The following is a 16,600-nucleotide window of genomic DNA, read 5'->3' as shown; positions in this document are numbered from 1 at the left end:
ACCCGACGCCAAGTTTGCTACTATAATTTTGTGGAGAAAAAGAACGATTCAGATTTCTCCTGAATGCTGATGACGAAACTAGTCACGATCGGCAACAGAAATCAATTTCGGCATCCAGGCACAAGTCCAGGCACAAGCCGGGAAATCCGCGAGGATATAAGTCAGCTATAAAGTCAAGAAATTCATTCCCAACAATTCTATCGTTCACTTTGGTCTCCCCTTGAAAACTTGATCATGCGTTTTAACACGGCTGCCCTTGTGGCCTCTTTGTCCCTTGCGGGACCCGCCCACGCGATCAACATTATTTCGTCCAATGACGATGGCTGGGCCGAGGTTAACATTCGCGCCCTATTTGAGTCCCTGGACTCTGCCGGGCACGTAACGGTGGTCTCAGCCCCCGCTGAAAACGAGAGTGGAACAGGTCAGCTATCGACTTCTTCCTTTTTTCTTCATATTTCTTCCTCGCGACTAATCCAAGTATCACAGGTTCCGATCAGAAGACCCCCACTGTACTCACGGAAGCCTGTGAATTCAACAGTTGTCCGTCAGGCAGTCCCGCTATTGGATACAATGCGTCGCAGCCTCGCCTGAATTATGTGAATTCGTACCCCGCGACTTCTATGAAGTACGGAATCAACACTATCGGCCCTGCCCACTTTGATGGTGCCGCCCCCGACCTAGCCGTGACCGGACCTAACGTGAGTAGAACCATTCGCTTTGGAGTTGATGCATCGACTGAACTTTCATAGGTTGGCAACAACCTTGGCTTGGAGGCTTGGCTCTCTGGAACTGTGGGAGCAGCCACCTACGCTGCTAAGGCCGGAATTCCTGCGATCGCCTTCTCGGGCGCAACTGGCTCACAAACTGCGTGGAATGCCTCCTCTACTTTCCCGCATTACAGCCAGGTTTATGCCGACCTGGCGGTGAACGTGACCGACACTCTGATCGCCTCGGGCGTGCCTTACCTCCCCGACGACATCTGGCTCAATGTCAACTTCCCATCTGTCTCGGACTCGGAATGCACAAACCTGGACGACATTAAATTCGTTCTGTCTCGTATTCATATCGCAGTGCCTCTGATCACCGCTGATGATGTGACCACCTGCGGGAGCTCCCGTTTGCCTACCGAGTACAAGGTGGCTCTGACATCTGGATGTTACGCAAGTATCTCCGTCGGTCTTGCAAGCAACAAGCTGGACGCCAACGCCACTATGCAGGCGGTCGTTCTGAACAAGCTTAGTGGTATTCTGAGCTGCCTTGATTGAGAGATATACTGTACCCACGTGCATCAATCCCGGTTTGTCCGACGGACTTGCACATCAATCAAATGATTATCGTTCCCCACAGAAGAAGCTAAAGATTACACTAGTCCTTAGTGCAAATTCATCTCTTCATATTAATTAGCGGGTAAAGCACCCGAGGTTAAATACGTCCATATAAAAAGCATAAATTATATTAATTCATTCCTGAAGAACTGACAAAACAAGCGGAAGACGAATCAACATTGATTCAAAGCCCACGGGCATCCCTTGTAGCCAGGCGAAGGGTCATGTGGAGCATAAACCGGCCACCATTCTGCTTTCGGACCGAAGGCCGTTTCCTAGTCTTCGGAGTTGCAGGTCCCAGCCTATCTAACTCGCATTCGAAGCGAGGCATCTTATGCGAAGCTGTGAATATAAATGAAGATACCGGTCTGTCTAAATGGAAGGAATCATTCAGTATCAAACTCCCTTCAATTGTCTTGAGTTATGGCATCCAGACTATCTGCGGGTCTCGCAACACTTTCGTGCTTGGGAGCTATGGTGAACGCCAACCCCTTGTCGCGCCGAGGAACCATTGCCTCTGATGAAATCGTTGGCTTCAACCAAACTGTCCCATCTGGAACGACCGGCGACGTCTATTTGGCGTATCAACCCTACCTATACGTCGAGAACGGCTGTGTCCCTTTCCCAGCAGTGGATAAAGATGGCAATACAAAGTGAGTCTTTAGATCTCAAGAGATATGTATCCTCTAGATTCAGGATCTGACATATTCAGTGCCGGTCTCGCCACTACCGGAGCTTCTAATGGCGACTGCAGCAGCAGCACGGGCCAGATCTACGTTCGGGGCAACAGCTCCGGTGATTACTATGCCCTGATGTATGCCTGGTACATGCCCAAAGATGAGCCGTCCGATGGCCTTGGCCACCGTCACGATTGGGAAGGAGCAATCGTTTGGCTAGCCGATTCCACCAGCACTTCAGCAGATAATATTGTCGCCGTCTGTCCTTCCGCCCACGGTAACTGGGATTGCAGTACCGATGGATACACGGTCGATGGCACTTCCCCCCTAATTGACTATTATAGCATCTGGCCCGTTGATCATTGCTGTGGTCTTACGACCACTGTAGGTGGCACTCAGCCTTTGATTGCTTGGGAGTCCCTTCCCACGGTTGCGCAAGATGCCTTGGATACGACTGACTTTGGTTCTGCCATTGTTCCTTTTATCGATGCTCACTTCTCTACGAACTTGGAGGATGCCACATTCTAGATAGTAACCTGAAAGGGGAATCAATGTAAAATGGCATGAATTTCGAGCGGAGACAAATTCACCAGATCTTGAACCTCAATTTCAGGGTCTGAATTATATTTCGAAGCTACATGTGCATTGGTTGAGAGATCTCATTAAAACCTAAATTGATTTTGATCGTATCAGGGTTAATCCAGCCTTGAATGAGCGTTCGAACTTACGTCAATTTACTTGAATGACATCGCTCAATAGCCAAAAAAAAATTTCTATGCTGTTTGTTCTATGTCTATAACTAAAAGTAGGCGAGATGTACGCTCGAAAAATATCAAACCCAGGCGAATGATAGGAAGGGGGAAGAGAGGTAACGAAGAAAAAGGGAGAGACGGAATTAGCTCTCTCCATCCGAAGATAAATCCAAAAGCTTTTTAGCCATTGGAGACGAAAGGAAATCAAGAAGGCTAAATGTTGTAATAACGAAAGACAAGGAGAGATTAAATGGAAGTCTGACCAAATTCCATGCGATCGGCCTATTCGGAGCGAGCACTCTTGGTTTTCTTGCTTCTAAGTTTCATCATTGTGAACACCATGATGTAAGACGTGATGCAGAACAAAGCTGTTATACCAGTCTGAGACCATGTTAGTAGGATACACATCACCGAAGGTGAAAATGGGACTTACATCTCTCCACGAGTAGTACTTCTCCTTGAGATTGAAAGTCTTGGCGTAGTCTGCACCAGTGGAGTACTGGCAGAAGGAGCAAGTCTCAGTCGCGTTCGAATCCAGCAAATAACCGGCTTGCGACCTGAGGAAGTCGGCCATGTATTCGCCACAAGTTTGACCTGATGGGGCGCTGAATGTGGTGTATTCCGAGGGTTCACATTTAACCTTAACATCCCAGAGAATCTCACCCAAGAGTCCACCAACGAGGTAAGTGAAGGGGTCAAGGTAGTACAGCCAGTAGCGCCAGAAGGCCTGCATCGAAGAATATGGAACCACAACTCCACAAAAGCTGACCAAACCTGCTCCAATCAATACTGGGTTCATAACCGCAGCAAAGTACTCATTGGGAGCGTATGCTGCGATGGCCTGGCCGATTGAGGTATATAGAAACTCGTAGACTAGAGTTATGTTAGCAATATTTCCGACCAGCAAAGTCTTAAGGGAAGACATACAGATCATCTGGAGGTAGAAATGACCCGAAATGCTGGAGTCAACCGGCAATCCGGCCGTGAAGTAGAAGCAAACGAAGTAAAGAGTTGCGCAGATAATGAGATATGGGACCTCTGTAACTGCTTGAGCACCAATGAAGGCGATCCAGTGGTATGTCTTGGACTATAGCGCAAAGAATAGGTTAGCAATGTTATGATAGGAACACTCAATATGGATACAAACCTTCTTTTCGCGGGTCTCAAAAATATCACGATTATGCAAGAAGAAAGGTTGCATTTGATTGATGCATCCGGGTGCGACGAAAATGAAGTTGAAGATGGCAAAAAGCCGCAGCTGGAGAGCAAAAGTGCCGTCTCCGATTTTCCAAAAGGTGAAACCGCTGAAGAGTGCGGCGAAGATGTGAAGGATCATCTTGTTCCACATATAATCCTTGTGAGGGGTCAGCGGTAGTCAATCATAGAAAATGTATAATCAACCACATACCGGAGAGCGCCAAATCTGAATAGTGAGACGTTTAGACACCAATTTAAACTGATACCAGTGAGAAGTAGCATAGTCCGCAGTATCTTCAACATAGTCAGGCGCAGCTAGCCCGGCTGCGTTGAGAGCATCCAGTTCTTCCAGAGCCCGTTCCCGCTCCGGGGACTGACTCCAGACATCAACCCAGTCGATCTGCTTAGTAGTTCCACTACCTTGAACCACATCGATAATATGTTCAGCAGGGTTGGCATCTGGTGGACAGGGTGCACCGTTACGGGAGAAGTAGTCCAAAATTTTGCTCGAGTCCTTGCCAGCTAAAAAGTCTCGAGCGTTAGATTTGTTCACGTTGATTAACAAAGTATGAGAGCTCTGGCTTACTTTCGCCGAAATATGTCATCCTGCCACCCTTTGCAAGTAGTAAGAGACCATCGAACGCGTCGAACAGGACCGCAGACGGTTGATGAATTGTGCACTGAATTTATTAGTCTTTCGGAAATCTTGCGAAAAGCCGTTGACAACCTACTAGAACAGCTTGCCCTCCTTCCACAAGCCTCCTAAGAAAGCGCACAATGTTGTATGCGCTTTGACCATCAAGACCCGAGGTAGGTTCGTCCAGAAACAGCAACGTGGGCTTTGCGACGAGCTCAACACCCAACGTTACACGTTTCCGTTGTTCGATGCTCAGGCCAGCCCCAGGTACTGCAGTGAGTTAGCCTGAATGATTTTCGTAATAAAGTAGAAAGGGGGGTATATACCTCCAATGAGAGCATCGCTAATGTCATCAAGCTCCAGAAGGTTGATTATATGTTCCACATATGCAATTTTTTCATCGTGCAAGACAGTTGCCGGTTGACGGAGAAGGGCTGAGAAGACCAGCGCTTCCTTTACCGTCGCAGTACTCTCATGCACATCCAGTTGCTCGCAGTAACCAGTCGTCCGTTGGAAGCTGAGACCTTGAGGCCTGCCATCAATGAGAATAGATCCATGAATTTCTCCGGAATCCTTTCTTTGGGCTAAAACGTCAAGCAGTCTTGATAATATTAGTAAATTGAATGGATAGATGAAACGACAAACAATAGATCTGGACTCACGTAGTCTTTCCAGCGCCCGAGGCGCCCATCAAAGCAACCAAGTTTCCAGGCTTGACAAAACCAAAAACCTGATTCAAAAGTTGCTTCTTTTCACCGTGAAATGGCACATGATAGTCGAGGTTCTTCCATGTAAAAGTTGACTGTTTGAGTGAGCCAGAAAAAGCACTCGCATCAGTTGGCGGCTTGCTAGAGGGTGCCTTTTCAGCATCCCCTTGCCGTGTCTTTTCGCTTCCACGTTTGTATAGCAGCACCGAGGAACCACTCTGGCTGTTGAAGAGCTCAAAACCAATTGATGTCAAAGCGATGAAGAATACCCAGAATCCGACGATGATTCCGAAGCTACGCCAGATGTGGCCGGCAGAGTAGCTGTATTGCTCACGAATATAAGCGGCTCCGTTGATCACCCCATCGGTACTTCCAGCGACAGAACAGCCCCGGTATTTTGATGCGGAGTTGGAGTATCCTTCGCCATAAGGGATGTAATCGGGCTCGATGCACTTGAACTCACGCCCAACAAACTCATTTGCCATGAGTGCTTCAAATGCGTAAGCTCCTGGGTTAAGGTAAAAGATCCAGCGGAACCAGACATGCATCTTCTTAAATGGAACCAAATAACCTACCAAGTACCAAGTTAGCGGAGCTCACTGGAAAAGTTTCAGGTAGGGCGAAACTACGAGGAAACGTGATGTAAAAGCAATTCTTACCTCCGTAGACAAAGAAGACCGTGGAAAGGAGTCCACTGATCATAGATGCATTTCCAAACCTTTTGCAAAGCGCACCAATCGAACGGAAAAGTTGAATAAAACACAGCGTTTGTGCGATGATAATAATCCAGTAGGTAAAAAACCGCCCGGCATCCATCTGCAGCGCAGCCATGAAGTATAAGATCAAAGAAAAGCACGAGACCTGAATCATGACCACAGGGACATCTGTAATCGCGTTGGCGATACAGAATGCGGTGGGTCGATAAAATCCGAATCTTTTTTGACGGGAGAGAATGGGACGACCCATGAAAGATCCAGTGGTTTCAGACATGGACTCCAGCAAGAAGTACAGGACCGGGAAGAAGAGGGCTCCCGGGCGCAGGAAAATTGAAGAGCTATCTTCAGAGAGGTTGTAAAAGAGAGATCCGCACACAAGAGCCTGGATGATGGCTGAAGAAACCCTGACGATCAAAGAGAATTTGTCTCCCCACATGATCTGAAACTGGCGAACCGTACATGAAGCGACTTGATCCCATAGACTTGTCGTATAGACGCTCTGCTCGCGACGAATATGTTGTTTCCGCTTCTCGCTTGATACAGCGGCTTTGAGATCCTCAGTCTCGTAAAGGAGCTTGTCGGGAGACTCAATAGCACCCAACTGGGTCTGGTAGATTGGGCTGTTATGGTATCGTGACTCAAACTCCTCTGGTGTGTTTGGTACCTTATCCTCCCAGCCGGGACGAACAATGCGCTCAGTCAAAACAGTGACTGACGTCAAGTAATCAGCAACATTGGCTCCTTTGGGAAATTCAAAACCCAAATCCTCAAAGTAGCCTTTGGCTAGTTCCCGTGGGCCGTAGTACGTAACTCTACCATCGGCGAGAACGAGGACCTTATCGAACTGATTGTAGATATCGTTTCCTGCCTGGTAAGTCGTTGTGATCATTGTCTTGTCATTCTCGTCGGCTTCACGGCGCAGCATTCGAGCAAAACTCGCTGCAGCCTTGGAATCGAGACCTCGGGTCGGATTGTCCCACAATTGGACCGGACTCTGTTGCAAGTGTGTTAATATCCAGATTTCAGTTTGATGAACGATAGCATCTTACATGACCCGCCATCAGTTCAGCCAGCGAAACACGCTTGCGCTCACCCCCAGAGACTCCACGAATAAACTCGTTACCAACGAGGGTTTTCTTTGTGTGCCCGATACCGAGTGAGTCAAGGATTTGATCTCGCTTTTCCAGCACAAAGTCTTTGCGATGAGCGAGCTCACTGGGCCGCTCATTGGGAACTTTGTTACGCAAGGCGAATTTCATTGTCCGATTCACGGTAAGCGTAGGGAAATGCACATCGTCTATGAATGACAAGGTTAGGAGATTACTCAATTCTGTATTTGATATAGCATACCTTCGTTGTTGAACATGATCTGCTGACGGAACTGCCCTGCGGCTTTATGATCCATGCTTCCATATCGAGTTTCGCCGCTGATTTCGTCAAAAGTATCTCGATCATTCGAAAGAACTCTAAGGAGAGAAGTGCATCCAGACCCTGGACGTCCAAGAACTAGGAGCTACATTAATTAGCCTGGGCAGTCTAGATTGCACGCTTTCCATCAGGACTTACCATTTCTCCAGGCTTGACCTGCCCAGAAACATCCTTCAAGATAGTCTTTAATTTCAGTCAGCAGATAGTCCAGGTAGCTATAAGAATTTCGAAGCTGTACTCTTTTGGGGCGCTCATTTCGATTGAACAAGCCCGAGAACTGACGAGGGTCAACTCGCGACCATAAAGTGCTCCCAAGTGCAGCATCGGGTGCTGTAACCCGGACGTTCAAGTCGCGAAAAGTGATAGTGAGCCTCTTCCTAATTCCATCGACCCCATGTTCCTCATCAACTGGTGTCACGGTACCAGATGAAGGGGTCTCCATAGTGGGAACTGTAGTGTGAGTCCTGAGCAGTATCCTTCAAAGCTGTGCACCAAAGAGGCCCGAGTCTGATACTGCGATTGCACCGATCTTTGCTGTCAGAAGTACAACCGTGGAATGTCAGATACGAGCGACTTACTCTTATATGATCCTGCATCGAATCTTCCATGATACATCCGCATTGCCGAATAATAGATCCAAGATATTTCCATATCCGTGACGCGTTACTTAGGTGGAGCGATAAAAGGGGTTCGCGCAATGCCATTGGCCAGAATGTTAAGAGGGGCCTTATCACGGATTTGTACTTGATGGTTCGGCTTTATCATTTTTGTAAGGATCCACTCTCTAAGGGCGTCTCGGATCAGATTTGTCAGATTCTCGGATATAAGATTTCCCTACCTTAGTGGGAATTGAGGCAGGAATAATGACAAAACATTGGAATTCTAGAAAGTCGGGTTCATCAAGTGCCAAGACCGGTGTGTTCGACACAAAGAAGCCATTTCCAGGAAAATGCTCAATTCACGATAATTGAGAAGGTACTTCGGAAGAAAAGCACAGAAGCAAATAACAAAAGGAAAAAAAAAGCCACTAGTCTCAATCGGGCATCCTCCTTCACACTCCTCAGGCATCAAGGCAGACGACCTGGCCAGCCTGCAAGTTCAGCGACAGCGGTCGGAGACAACCTTTGAACATGAGTGGAAAGCGGTTGGGGATTATTATGGCATGAAAATGCATATGATATCTACATCCATGGATTTGTTGCATTTTTCAAGATTTACCTGTGGACTAATGTGTGCATCTCACAGAACTTTAGAGAGTTGGGAAATGGATTGTCCAAACATTCAAGGAAATTATGTACCCAGAGTAATAACATCCCGAGGTCTGGAGTATTTGATACCTACTTATTCGACTGAAATTACAAAGCCAGGAAGGCTTAACCAACGTATATTTCACATGTGAGATACACGACGTCATCCGACCTTGTCAGGAGATAGTTACCATGTGGTTCCTAAGAAAGATTCTTCTCGAAAAAGTCACCCAGCTGGTTGTATCTGGTCAATGTCAGTTTTAAATGTTGGGTATAGGAAAAAGTCCGGAAGATTTTTTGACTAGCAAACTTACCCACGAGCGTACTCCTCTCGACTGTCCTCCTGTTCGAGGTTGGCCCGAGCACCCATCCATCCATGCCACTATTGAAGAATATGCGTTAGCAAAACAACACGCACGGGATTGCATCTCGTAATTCTGGATCTTGGAATGACATCTACCATGCTTGGATAAGTCTCCACCAGACCCCCCTTCCCATTTGCAATCACATTAGCGTATTCTTCAACCACGTCAGCTGGCTCATCTTTGGATGCCAACACAATATGAGGAATAGATATCGCCTTCGCATCAGCTGGATGCATGGCGCTAAATTGAGTCAGATTGGAATTTCTGGAACTGGCACTCTGTTTCACATACCCAGGGTGAACTTGGCCGGTCGCGGCGAATGGTGTCTCGGCCCCAGAGGCAAGAGCAGTTACCTGAGCAAGTTAGATTCTATTATTGAAGCCGAGCAATATTAATATATATCACCTTTCCACCCCAGCATAGCCCAAATGCACCCCACTTCGTAACCAATGGAAATTTGGTTCTGTATTGTTCGACAGCGCCGACCAGGACACTGACACTTCGAGGGATATCGGCCTTGGAGGCCAGGAAGTCGCCAATGATCTTCTGCTTCTGCTCGGTATCTACAGGCACTGTATCGTGTGATAAGGCATCGCCTTCGAAGAAATCCGGGACCAGCACCAGCGCATTCAATCGCTGAGCAAGGAGGTCTGCACCTTGCAGAGTTTGGTTGGAGAGACCAAAAATATCGTAGATATCAACCAGGCCGATGGTGGAACTCGCATTTCCCGTTATGTCTTGTGCGGGGCAATGTTAGAAACCATACTTTTATCAACCAACAGTATGAGGTTTGAACTTACAAGTTTTCAGGCCAGCAAGAGTTTCATATTCGCCCTGGGGTGTGTAATCTTGCGAGATCACAGGAGGGATAGTGCGACAAGCTTCACAGGACATGATGGTTTAAATTGAAGAGGATGGCAACGGTATGATTGTGGGAGACCGTGAGTTCTTATTATACCTTTATCCTGATCCCGGTACCGGCTTTGTGGAACCCACTTCTGCTGGATGGGAGCACTCGACATATCCCGATAACCTTGAAAATATGAGACAGTCAAAAGAATATCATGGGAAGCTCGAATAAGTATAACTCATGGTGACAAATGGAGAAAAGGAAGTTCAATTTGGTGTCCGAGTACCCACCACGTAGCCGCATGGAATCCAACGATGGGCGATAAAGAAACCTGGAAATAAAGCTAGTTACATGATAAAGCCGGTCAGGGTCGCCATTGGAAAGCCGGGTTTCGCCAATCCATTTCCTGAATCTGTTTTTGTGAGAGACCCGCTAAAACAACGTCGACGTCGACGGATTTGCGCCTCCGGTTATCCCACACCATATACATCCACAAGGAAGCCGCGAGAATCATGGTCATGGATGACGTCGCGAGATTGAGGCCGTTACCAATGTGATAGTTTGGGGAATCGAATGGCAAAAACGACCAGGTAGATATCAAGCCACCGATGTTACCAAACATAACAGTGGTTCCAATGGCCGATGATCTAGCAGTGTCTGATACGACATTTGCAGAAACATGAGCAGTAACAAGCGCTCCAAAGGAAAAGGCTCCACTTCCAATGAGAAATGTCGCTCCATATCTCACCATGCTTTCCTTGCTAGCCAGGAACATTATATATCCGGTCATCATCAATGGGGGGCATATGACGAAGAAGATCAACCTATGATCGAATCGCCAACTGAGAAATGGGAAAAGGACAGTAAAGAAAGCACCGACCACGTAGGGTGGCACGGTATGAAGCTGTTGTGATATGACGGTCGCATCAGGATAGATGGTCTGGACGATGGTTGGCGCAAAAAAGGCCAGGCCTTGAACCGTAATGTTGTTAAGGAGAAAGACAAACGCAGTGGTGAGCGTTACAGGGTTGAAGATACCACGCAAGGTCTTGGGGATGTCGATTTTGTCCAGAACTTCAGTAGTTGCAACTCTCTCCGACTTAACTCTGGCAATGGCTAATTCCTTTTCATCCTTTGATAGCCATCGGGCAGTCTCTGGTCGGTCAGTCAAGGTGAAAAACGCCAACAGAGAAATTCCGATCGTGATAACCCCTTCAATAGCAAAGAGCATACGCCAGCTGTGAAGCCCACCGAAATGATCCAGTTTCAGAATTCCTGATGCTAGCAAGCCACCAAAAGCGCCGGCTAAAGGAGCCATGACGATGTACAAAGACAACCGAAAAGCCAGCTGGAGAAAATGTCAGACAAAATAGAGTTTCTCCAGTGAAATATAACACCTACTTCACTTCGGCGATACCAACGGCTGAGATAGTAAGCGATTCCAGGAAGTAAACCTGCCTCAAACATGCCCAGCAGGAATCTCACACCCGAGGCGCTGCGGATGTTAGTCACAAAAGCTGTGCCAACAGAGCAGATGCCAAATCCGAGTGTGAGAGCCGGCAGAAACCAGCCAGGCCCAATCCATTTGCATGCAAGCTAGACACCATCAGTCATTATTGTGCGCAGTTGGAACGACAGGTCATCTCACATTGCTCGGAATCTCGAATAAAATGTATGCAACGTAGAAGATGGATAGTACAATATTGTAGTCATAGCCTTCGAGCCCCAAATCTTTAGCAAATCCAGCCAGTTTCGCGTTTCCTATCAAATCCAGTCAGTCATTTACGACATGTTACTGAGGAGCGCCAGGCTCACCGATATTTGCACGATCAATGAAGCAAAACAGATACATCAATGCTACAGTTGGCACAACGTAAAGATCGATTTTGAATCGGAGTCGGGCTTCAGCTGCTCTGTCCAACTCTACCAATGGTTGACCATATTGGTCAGTTGCCAGGTGGCCGTCAACAGCGTCGTGGGAAACATTATCAACCAAAGTCTCTTTGTGGTCTTGCTGCGTCTTTTCGGCCATAATTATCTCACTGTAGGCTCTATCACTGGCCATCATGGGCGATGCTACTGTAAAAGAATAATATATCTGGTGTCACTGTAAGACGTAAGAAAGGAACCGAGCAGAGGCTGGGAGAACCAGAAGTCCAGTCGGATGATTGGGTCATCTCAAGAGCGGGCAAGCTGCGGCATTTATAGACCGTGTAACCAACAAAAGACCTCACAGAACCATCTCAGATTGCGGGGAAAGAGTCGGAGAAGCCGGCCTTTCAGACATATTCTCCAGGTATTGACCTGCCGTCGCCAAGGCAAGTAAAAGAAAATCGTGGGAAATGAATCAACGTATCAGTTTTCTTGGCACTGGTCTGCGAAGGTTTGCTTGGCAACCAACCCTCGGAAGATGATATGTGATACAAGAGGGTCGGCAGGATTGACCGCTGCAATAAGCCATAGCCAACTTAAGTAGCTCATCATCAGATTGTACGACGATGATGATTCGATAATCTTCAACCTGATGTCCCCAGTACCCACCAAAGAGGCCCGATGCGTCTTGTACCTGATTGTCTTGGGTGATCATCAGAGTTGCACGTTCCATGGTTCACACCAGTGATAACTGCCGACTGATCTGCCCGACAGACATATTGGCACAGCAATATTCCTTAGCAACCACTCTGATGTGGACTGGATGCCGTATTCCTCGATAGTCACCAAGCCTTTTGTCTTGGCGAAAGCGCCTGTGGGGGATCCGAGAGCCGATTGTTGTGCGGGGTATCCGAAGAGGGTCGAATCAATTTGATAGAGGCTAAGGAGCAATTTGGAAGACTTTCTAGGAGACCCTTCAGAAGATTTACTAGTCGCATACGTCAACAACTTGGGTAGGAAGGCGCGACGCTGTCAGGCCAATCACGGAGAGTCACGTGATACAAAGCAGTTAGGAATTCCCATGCTCAAAGGTGAAGACTGAAGGGTGAAGGGGAAAGAAAGGAAAGCACCAGCTTAGACCCAACACGTTCTTCATAAGCATCATGTCCTGAACAACTATGGGGAATGTCAATATCAGATTTGGAATAAAAAGAAAGACAGCCAGTGACCCACTTTTCACGTGACCTTCGGATATACACGGATGAAAGAAATGGCCTGCAGTAGACAAATTGCCCTGCACATCCGCGCCCAGTTCGCAGGATCTCTCGGATATGGCTGAGGAATCAAACCCCCCCCGGTTCTGGTTGGCGCATCCCCAAGGCTTGCCAGGAGTGCCGTAAGCGCAAGATCCGCTGCAATGGCCTGAACCCGTGAGCTCAGTTCACCCCACAAATTAGCGTGTCGCTAAATAATCTCCAGTTGCAAGACATGCCAACAGAGGGAGACACCTTGTGTCTATAGAGATTTTATTCGACACCGCAGGAAGAAGAATGAGTATCGAGAGGCTCATGGTGATGTGCAGACGCATCGGGTGTCCCCGATTCGGCCGGGCCTTCACGTCAGCGGAGCTCGTCGGTTATGAATACTTTCCCCAACAGTGTCTCAGCGACCCATATGGCATCGCCTTCATGTCAAATGCAACTCTATTATGGACCCACCTCACATTTTTCTCTAATGCAGCACATATACCGGGACCTTATAGCTAATCCAACAGCTCGTCCGGGGCCATCAACAGGAGTGGATGAAGCTGGTGCCGGCTTGGATCTTTTCAGCTTCCGTCGAATCTTCTTTGGAACACCAGATACTCAGGATGTGGGGAAGTTGTCTGTGATGTGCGATGTTCCGGTCATGTTTTTGCCATATGATCTGGCCAAGATGCTTCTCACTCGATTTCTTTCCTCACTCTATCAGATGGCGCCTCATTACCCTCCGGCTTATTACGAGAATTGCCTGGAACAGCTTTACAGTCCATCTCCTGGTAAACATCCTGACACTCTCACTCAGGCTACCATTTTAACCGCTTTGGCAACTGCATCTCTGGGTACGGAATACTTCGCCTGGGGTGATATTCTATACGAACGGGTGAAGGCATCGCTTACATCCTACGATGAAGTTGTTAACCTCCAAACTATTCAAATATCTTTGCTCATGGCCAATTACCAAAATGAGCAAGGTCGGCCAAACTCTGCGTTTCTCTATCTTGGATCGGCTTCTCGCAAAGCACTCGCAGCCGGTCTGCATAAAGATGCTCCTGGGAGTGGAGTTCAAACCCCAGAGACCGTTGAAGCGCGTCGAATCACGTTCTGGTCGCTTTTTGTTTTCGAAACGTAGGTCCGTCACTTGATAATCATGTCCTAGATGCTGACTCCGGCTTCAGGTGGTTCTGCTTTCACACAGGTCGACCGAGCTCACTGTCTTTGAAAGATGTCGCTATCGAAGCTACACAAGATCCGTTCATTCGAATCCTGATCCATCTCTGCAAAACAATATCTCGTTCCACCGACGAAATCTACGGCCAAAACCACGAGTCCCTACTACATATGTGGCGTGTCGCACGTTCAATCAATAATGACCTTCGTGGACATGAGGAGTTTGCGCGGCAGAAGCTCGGTCTTGGACTCGATACCAGTCCTCAAACAGGATCTATTGGTGTTCGGCAAGCGGTTTACGCTACCTGTACGCTTCGCTTTTCCAATAATCGCAAACAAAAACTAAATATTCTTAGTATACTATCATACTCTCCTGCTCACATTTAGGCCGTTCCTGATATTCCGTGGTCACCTGCTACGAGAACGAAAGATGGCGGCTCATCAGGCTAGTGGATCAACCAATCGTCCGAAGGAGATCCCTTCTTGGCTGAACGAGGCGTGTAACTATGCTCTTACAGCTGCGAGGAAGACCATTCACCATTTGAATGAATCATCGCGTGTCAACGATTTTGTGAGGGTATGTCACCACAGCTTCACCCATCGTCAGCCCCATCTAACTAGAAGTCATTTCATAGCAATTACGATACCATGGCTACTTCCTTGGAAGCTCTGCTTTCACCCTAATATATGATTTAATTCATGACCCTCAGGCCGCCGCCGCTCACCTGCCATGGGTATATGCTTCTTTGCAGACCCTGTCTTCAATGAGAACAGGAGATCCAATCTCGAGTACTATAGCAGCCATTCAAACAACTCTGCGAAATGTCGACCTCTCATACGAATGGATACCGGGTCCTAAAACTGGCGACCAAATTCAATTCACTGACGGGAGCACTCCCTACATTTCAAGAGTGCAGGACGCAATGGATAGTCAACAAGCACTACTGAATGGCTCTACCTTCCCTTCGAAGTCTTCATTGGGACCAGGGCCTGATTTGTCACCGTCGCCATGGGGGTTACCGCAGCTTGAGGGACCTGAGACTGGTCGATCCGGTGGGTCGAATGAAGACCTCCCCGATTTCACTCAATCCGACATGGGGTGGGATTTCGATTTTTCCACAATGGACTTGGAGGCATTCTTCTCAGTCTATCAGGCGGGGGATCCTTCATTTTTGCAGTCTTCATTTATGCAATGAGCTACACTCGGAAGGAATCAGCCCCTACCCCCCAAAAGCAACTTTTTTTTTGGGTGAGCTGTTATACCTAAATAAAAATTCTGGGGATTGCTCCAAAAAATACCCCAAACTCCAAAATGTTGCTTTCAAGTGTTGGTATACAATTTCCCCCGGTGCCTTTAATCTGCACGTTTAATGAAGAATATGTACATGTATATGACTTCAAATATGAAAAATCCTCAATCTGAATTTAATCTGTAAACTCTTTCATCTTCTTTTTCTTTTCCAAAGCTCTGCATTAGAAGCTCTTGAAATAACAGCAAAACTTTATGAGCCCGAGGCAACATTTATGGACCGACGTACCCACCTGATCCCGAAATGTTGCCCCACTTTCCCTTTCTAATCCCGGTAGCGGCCCGTCACCGCGAAAGACAAGCGTGGAGCTTCGAAGATATAAGGTATGCCCCCAGAATAACAAGTATCCAGCAGGCCTTGATCAGTTAATACCGGCTACACAGACCTGGCGCGTTGCGCCCTGACCAGTGATGAAATCCTTGGAATTGACAAGAAGCAAGAACGATCACAACAGTCTGACGAGGGAGAAGGTCAGCGATCAAAGATAGCTCTGAAGGAACAGCCAGCAAAGCACTTCCAAAGTAACCTATGGTGTGCTTTATACGGGTGCAAACGTGATAGTAGTCATTTTAGGAAGATGTTTTGCGATCATTCTCCTGGCATTTCCAGAGACCTGCCGAGCAGCGGTCAGTAATGGCTGGGCGAGTCCTTTGCTGGAATCGACCTACATGGGCTTCCATCGCATCGAGTCTGTATCTTGTGTTTGCGAGCTATGTTGACGACTCAGGTGATCATTCATCATGTTCCCCCTCGATTCAAGTCGGTCTCTGCTATTCCACAACTGGGTATCGGAAGCATCTGTTCGCGACGGACTGTGAGAAAATCGCTCGATTGAAAATCCTAGCATGAGGCACAATTCCAATAATTTCGGTCCAGAAGAACCATCAGCAAGAGATCGAGATCCCGATATTGAGCGATTGCATTTATTTGGCGACTTTGATCTATTTTGCGTATCCTTATATCCTACAGCTGAGTGATGGAATATCGAACTCCACTCGTCGGTCCGATCGTGATACTGTTCTTAAAGGAGACTCTCGACAACTGGTGTATTCAATACTTCAGCCAGTAGTGGACAACAAGTGCCACGG

At 47.5% G+C, this 16,600-nt stretch overlaps 7 protein-coding genes across 7 annotated transcripts; 4 read left to right on the top strand and 3 right to left on the bottom strand.

Annotated features, from left to right (window-relative positions):
- Positions 1 to 234: 234 nt before the first annotated feature.
- N7520_002094 (5'/3'-nucleotidase SurE) lies at positions 235 to 1,265 on the top strand (the record flags this gene model as incomplete). Its single annotated transcript, XM_057136029.1, has 3 exons — positions 235 to 421; positions 487 to 698; positions 750 to 1,265. The coding sequence occupies 3 exons, from the start codon at positions 235 to 237 to the stop codon at positions 1,263 to 1,265; spliced, it is 915 nt and encodes a 304-aa protein (XP_056998715.1).
- A 483-nt stretch (positions 1,266 to 1,748) lies between these two features.
- Positions 1,749 to 2,530, top strand: N7520_002093 (NPP1 family protein; the record flags this gene model as incomplete). The annotated part of the gene is made up of 2 exons (XM_057136028.1): positions 1,749 to 1,978; positions 2,038 to 2,530. 2 exons carry the CDS (start codon positions 1,749 to 1,751, stop codon positions 2,528 to 2,530), a joined length of 723 nt encoding a protein of 240 aa, XP_056998714.1.
- A 506-nt stretch (positions 2,531 to 3,036) lies between these two features.
- On the bottom strand, positions 3,037 to 7,881 carry N7520_002092 (putative ABC multidrug transporter; the record flags this gene model as incomplete). Its single annotated transcript, XM_057136027.1, has 14 exons — positions 3,037 to 3,135; positions 3,188 to 3,627; positions 3,682 to 3,841; positions 3,902 to 4,108; positions 4,163 to 4,473; positions 4,538 to 4,631; positions 4,683 to 4,858; positions 4,915 to 5,189; positions 5,251 to 5,866; positions 5,955 to 7,005; positions 7,061 to 7,308; positions 7,362 to 7,524; positions 7,578 to 7,622; positions 7,678 to 7,881. 14 exons carry the CDS (start codon positions 7,879 to 7,881, stop codon positions 3,037 to 3,039), a joined length of 4,089 nt encoding a protein of 1,362 aa, XP_056998713.1.
- A 1,006-nt stretch (positions 7,882 to 8,887) lies between these two features.
- On the bottom strand, positions 8,888 to 9,945 carry N7520_002091 (dienelactone hydrolase family protein; the record flags this gene model as incomplete). Its single annotated transcript, XM_057136026.1, has 6 exons — positions 8,888 to 8,930; positions 9,001 to 9,068; positions 9,147 to 9,291; positions 9,343 to 9,404; positions 9,457 to 9,788; positions 9,852 to 9,945. 6 exons carry the CDS (start codon positions 9,943 to 9,945, stop codon positions 8,888 to 8,890), a joined length of 744 nt encoding a protein of 247 aa, XP_056998712.1.
- Positions 9,946 to 10,265: 320 nt separating this feature from the next.
- On the bottom strand, positions 10,266 to 11,966 carry N7520_002090 (putative MFS transporter; the record flags this gene model as incomplete). Its single annotated transcript, XM_057136025.1, has 4 exons — positions 10,266 to 11,249; positions 11,303 to 11,497; positions 11,550 to 11,662; positions 11,717 to 11,966. The coding sequence occupies 4 exons, from the start codon at positions 11,964 to 11,966 to the stop codon at positions 10,266 to 10,268; spliced, it is 1,542 nt and encodes a 513-aa protein (XP_056998711.1).
- Positions 11,967 to 13,104: 1,138 nt separating this feature from the next.
- On the top strand, positions 13,105 to 13,415 carry N7520_002089 (uncharacterized protein; the record flags this gene model as incomplete). Its single annotated transcript, XM_057136024.1, has 2 exons — positions 13,105 to 13,169; positions 13,253 to 13,415. 2 exons carry the CDS (start codon positions 13,105 to 13,107, stop codon positions 13,413 to 13,415), a joined length of 228 nt encoding a protein of 75 aa, XP_056998710.1.
- Positions 13,416 to 13,507: 92 nt separating this feature from the next.
- N7520_002088 (fungal specific transcription factor domain-containing protein) lies at positions 13,508 to 15,398 on the top strand (the record flags this gene model as incomplete). The annotated part of the gene is made up of 4 exons (XM_057136023.1): positions 13,508 to 14,160; positions 14,211 to 14,509; positions 14,559 to 14,779; positions 14,838 to 15,398. The coding sequence occupies 4 exons, from the start codon at positions 13,508 to 13,510 to the stop codon at positions 15,396 to 15,398; spliced, it is 1,734 nt and encodes a 577-aa protein (XP_056998709.1).
- Positions 15,399 to 16,600: the final 1,202 nt, after the last annotated feature.

The sequence above is a fragment of the Penicillium odoratum genome, assembly GCF_028828045.1.
Source record: "Penicillium odoratum strain IBT 22623 chromosome Unknown utg000002l_segment0_segment0, whole genome shotgun sequence".
Lineage (NCBI taxonomy): Eukaryota > Fungi > Ascomycota > Eurotiomycetes > Eurotiales > Aspergillaceae > Penicillium > Penicillium odoratum.
This window is presented reverse-complemented; position numbering and strand designations above follow the sequence as displayed.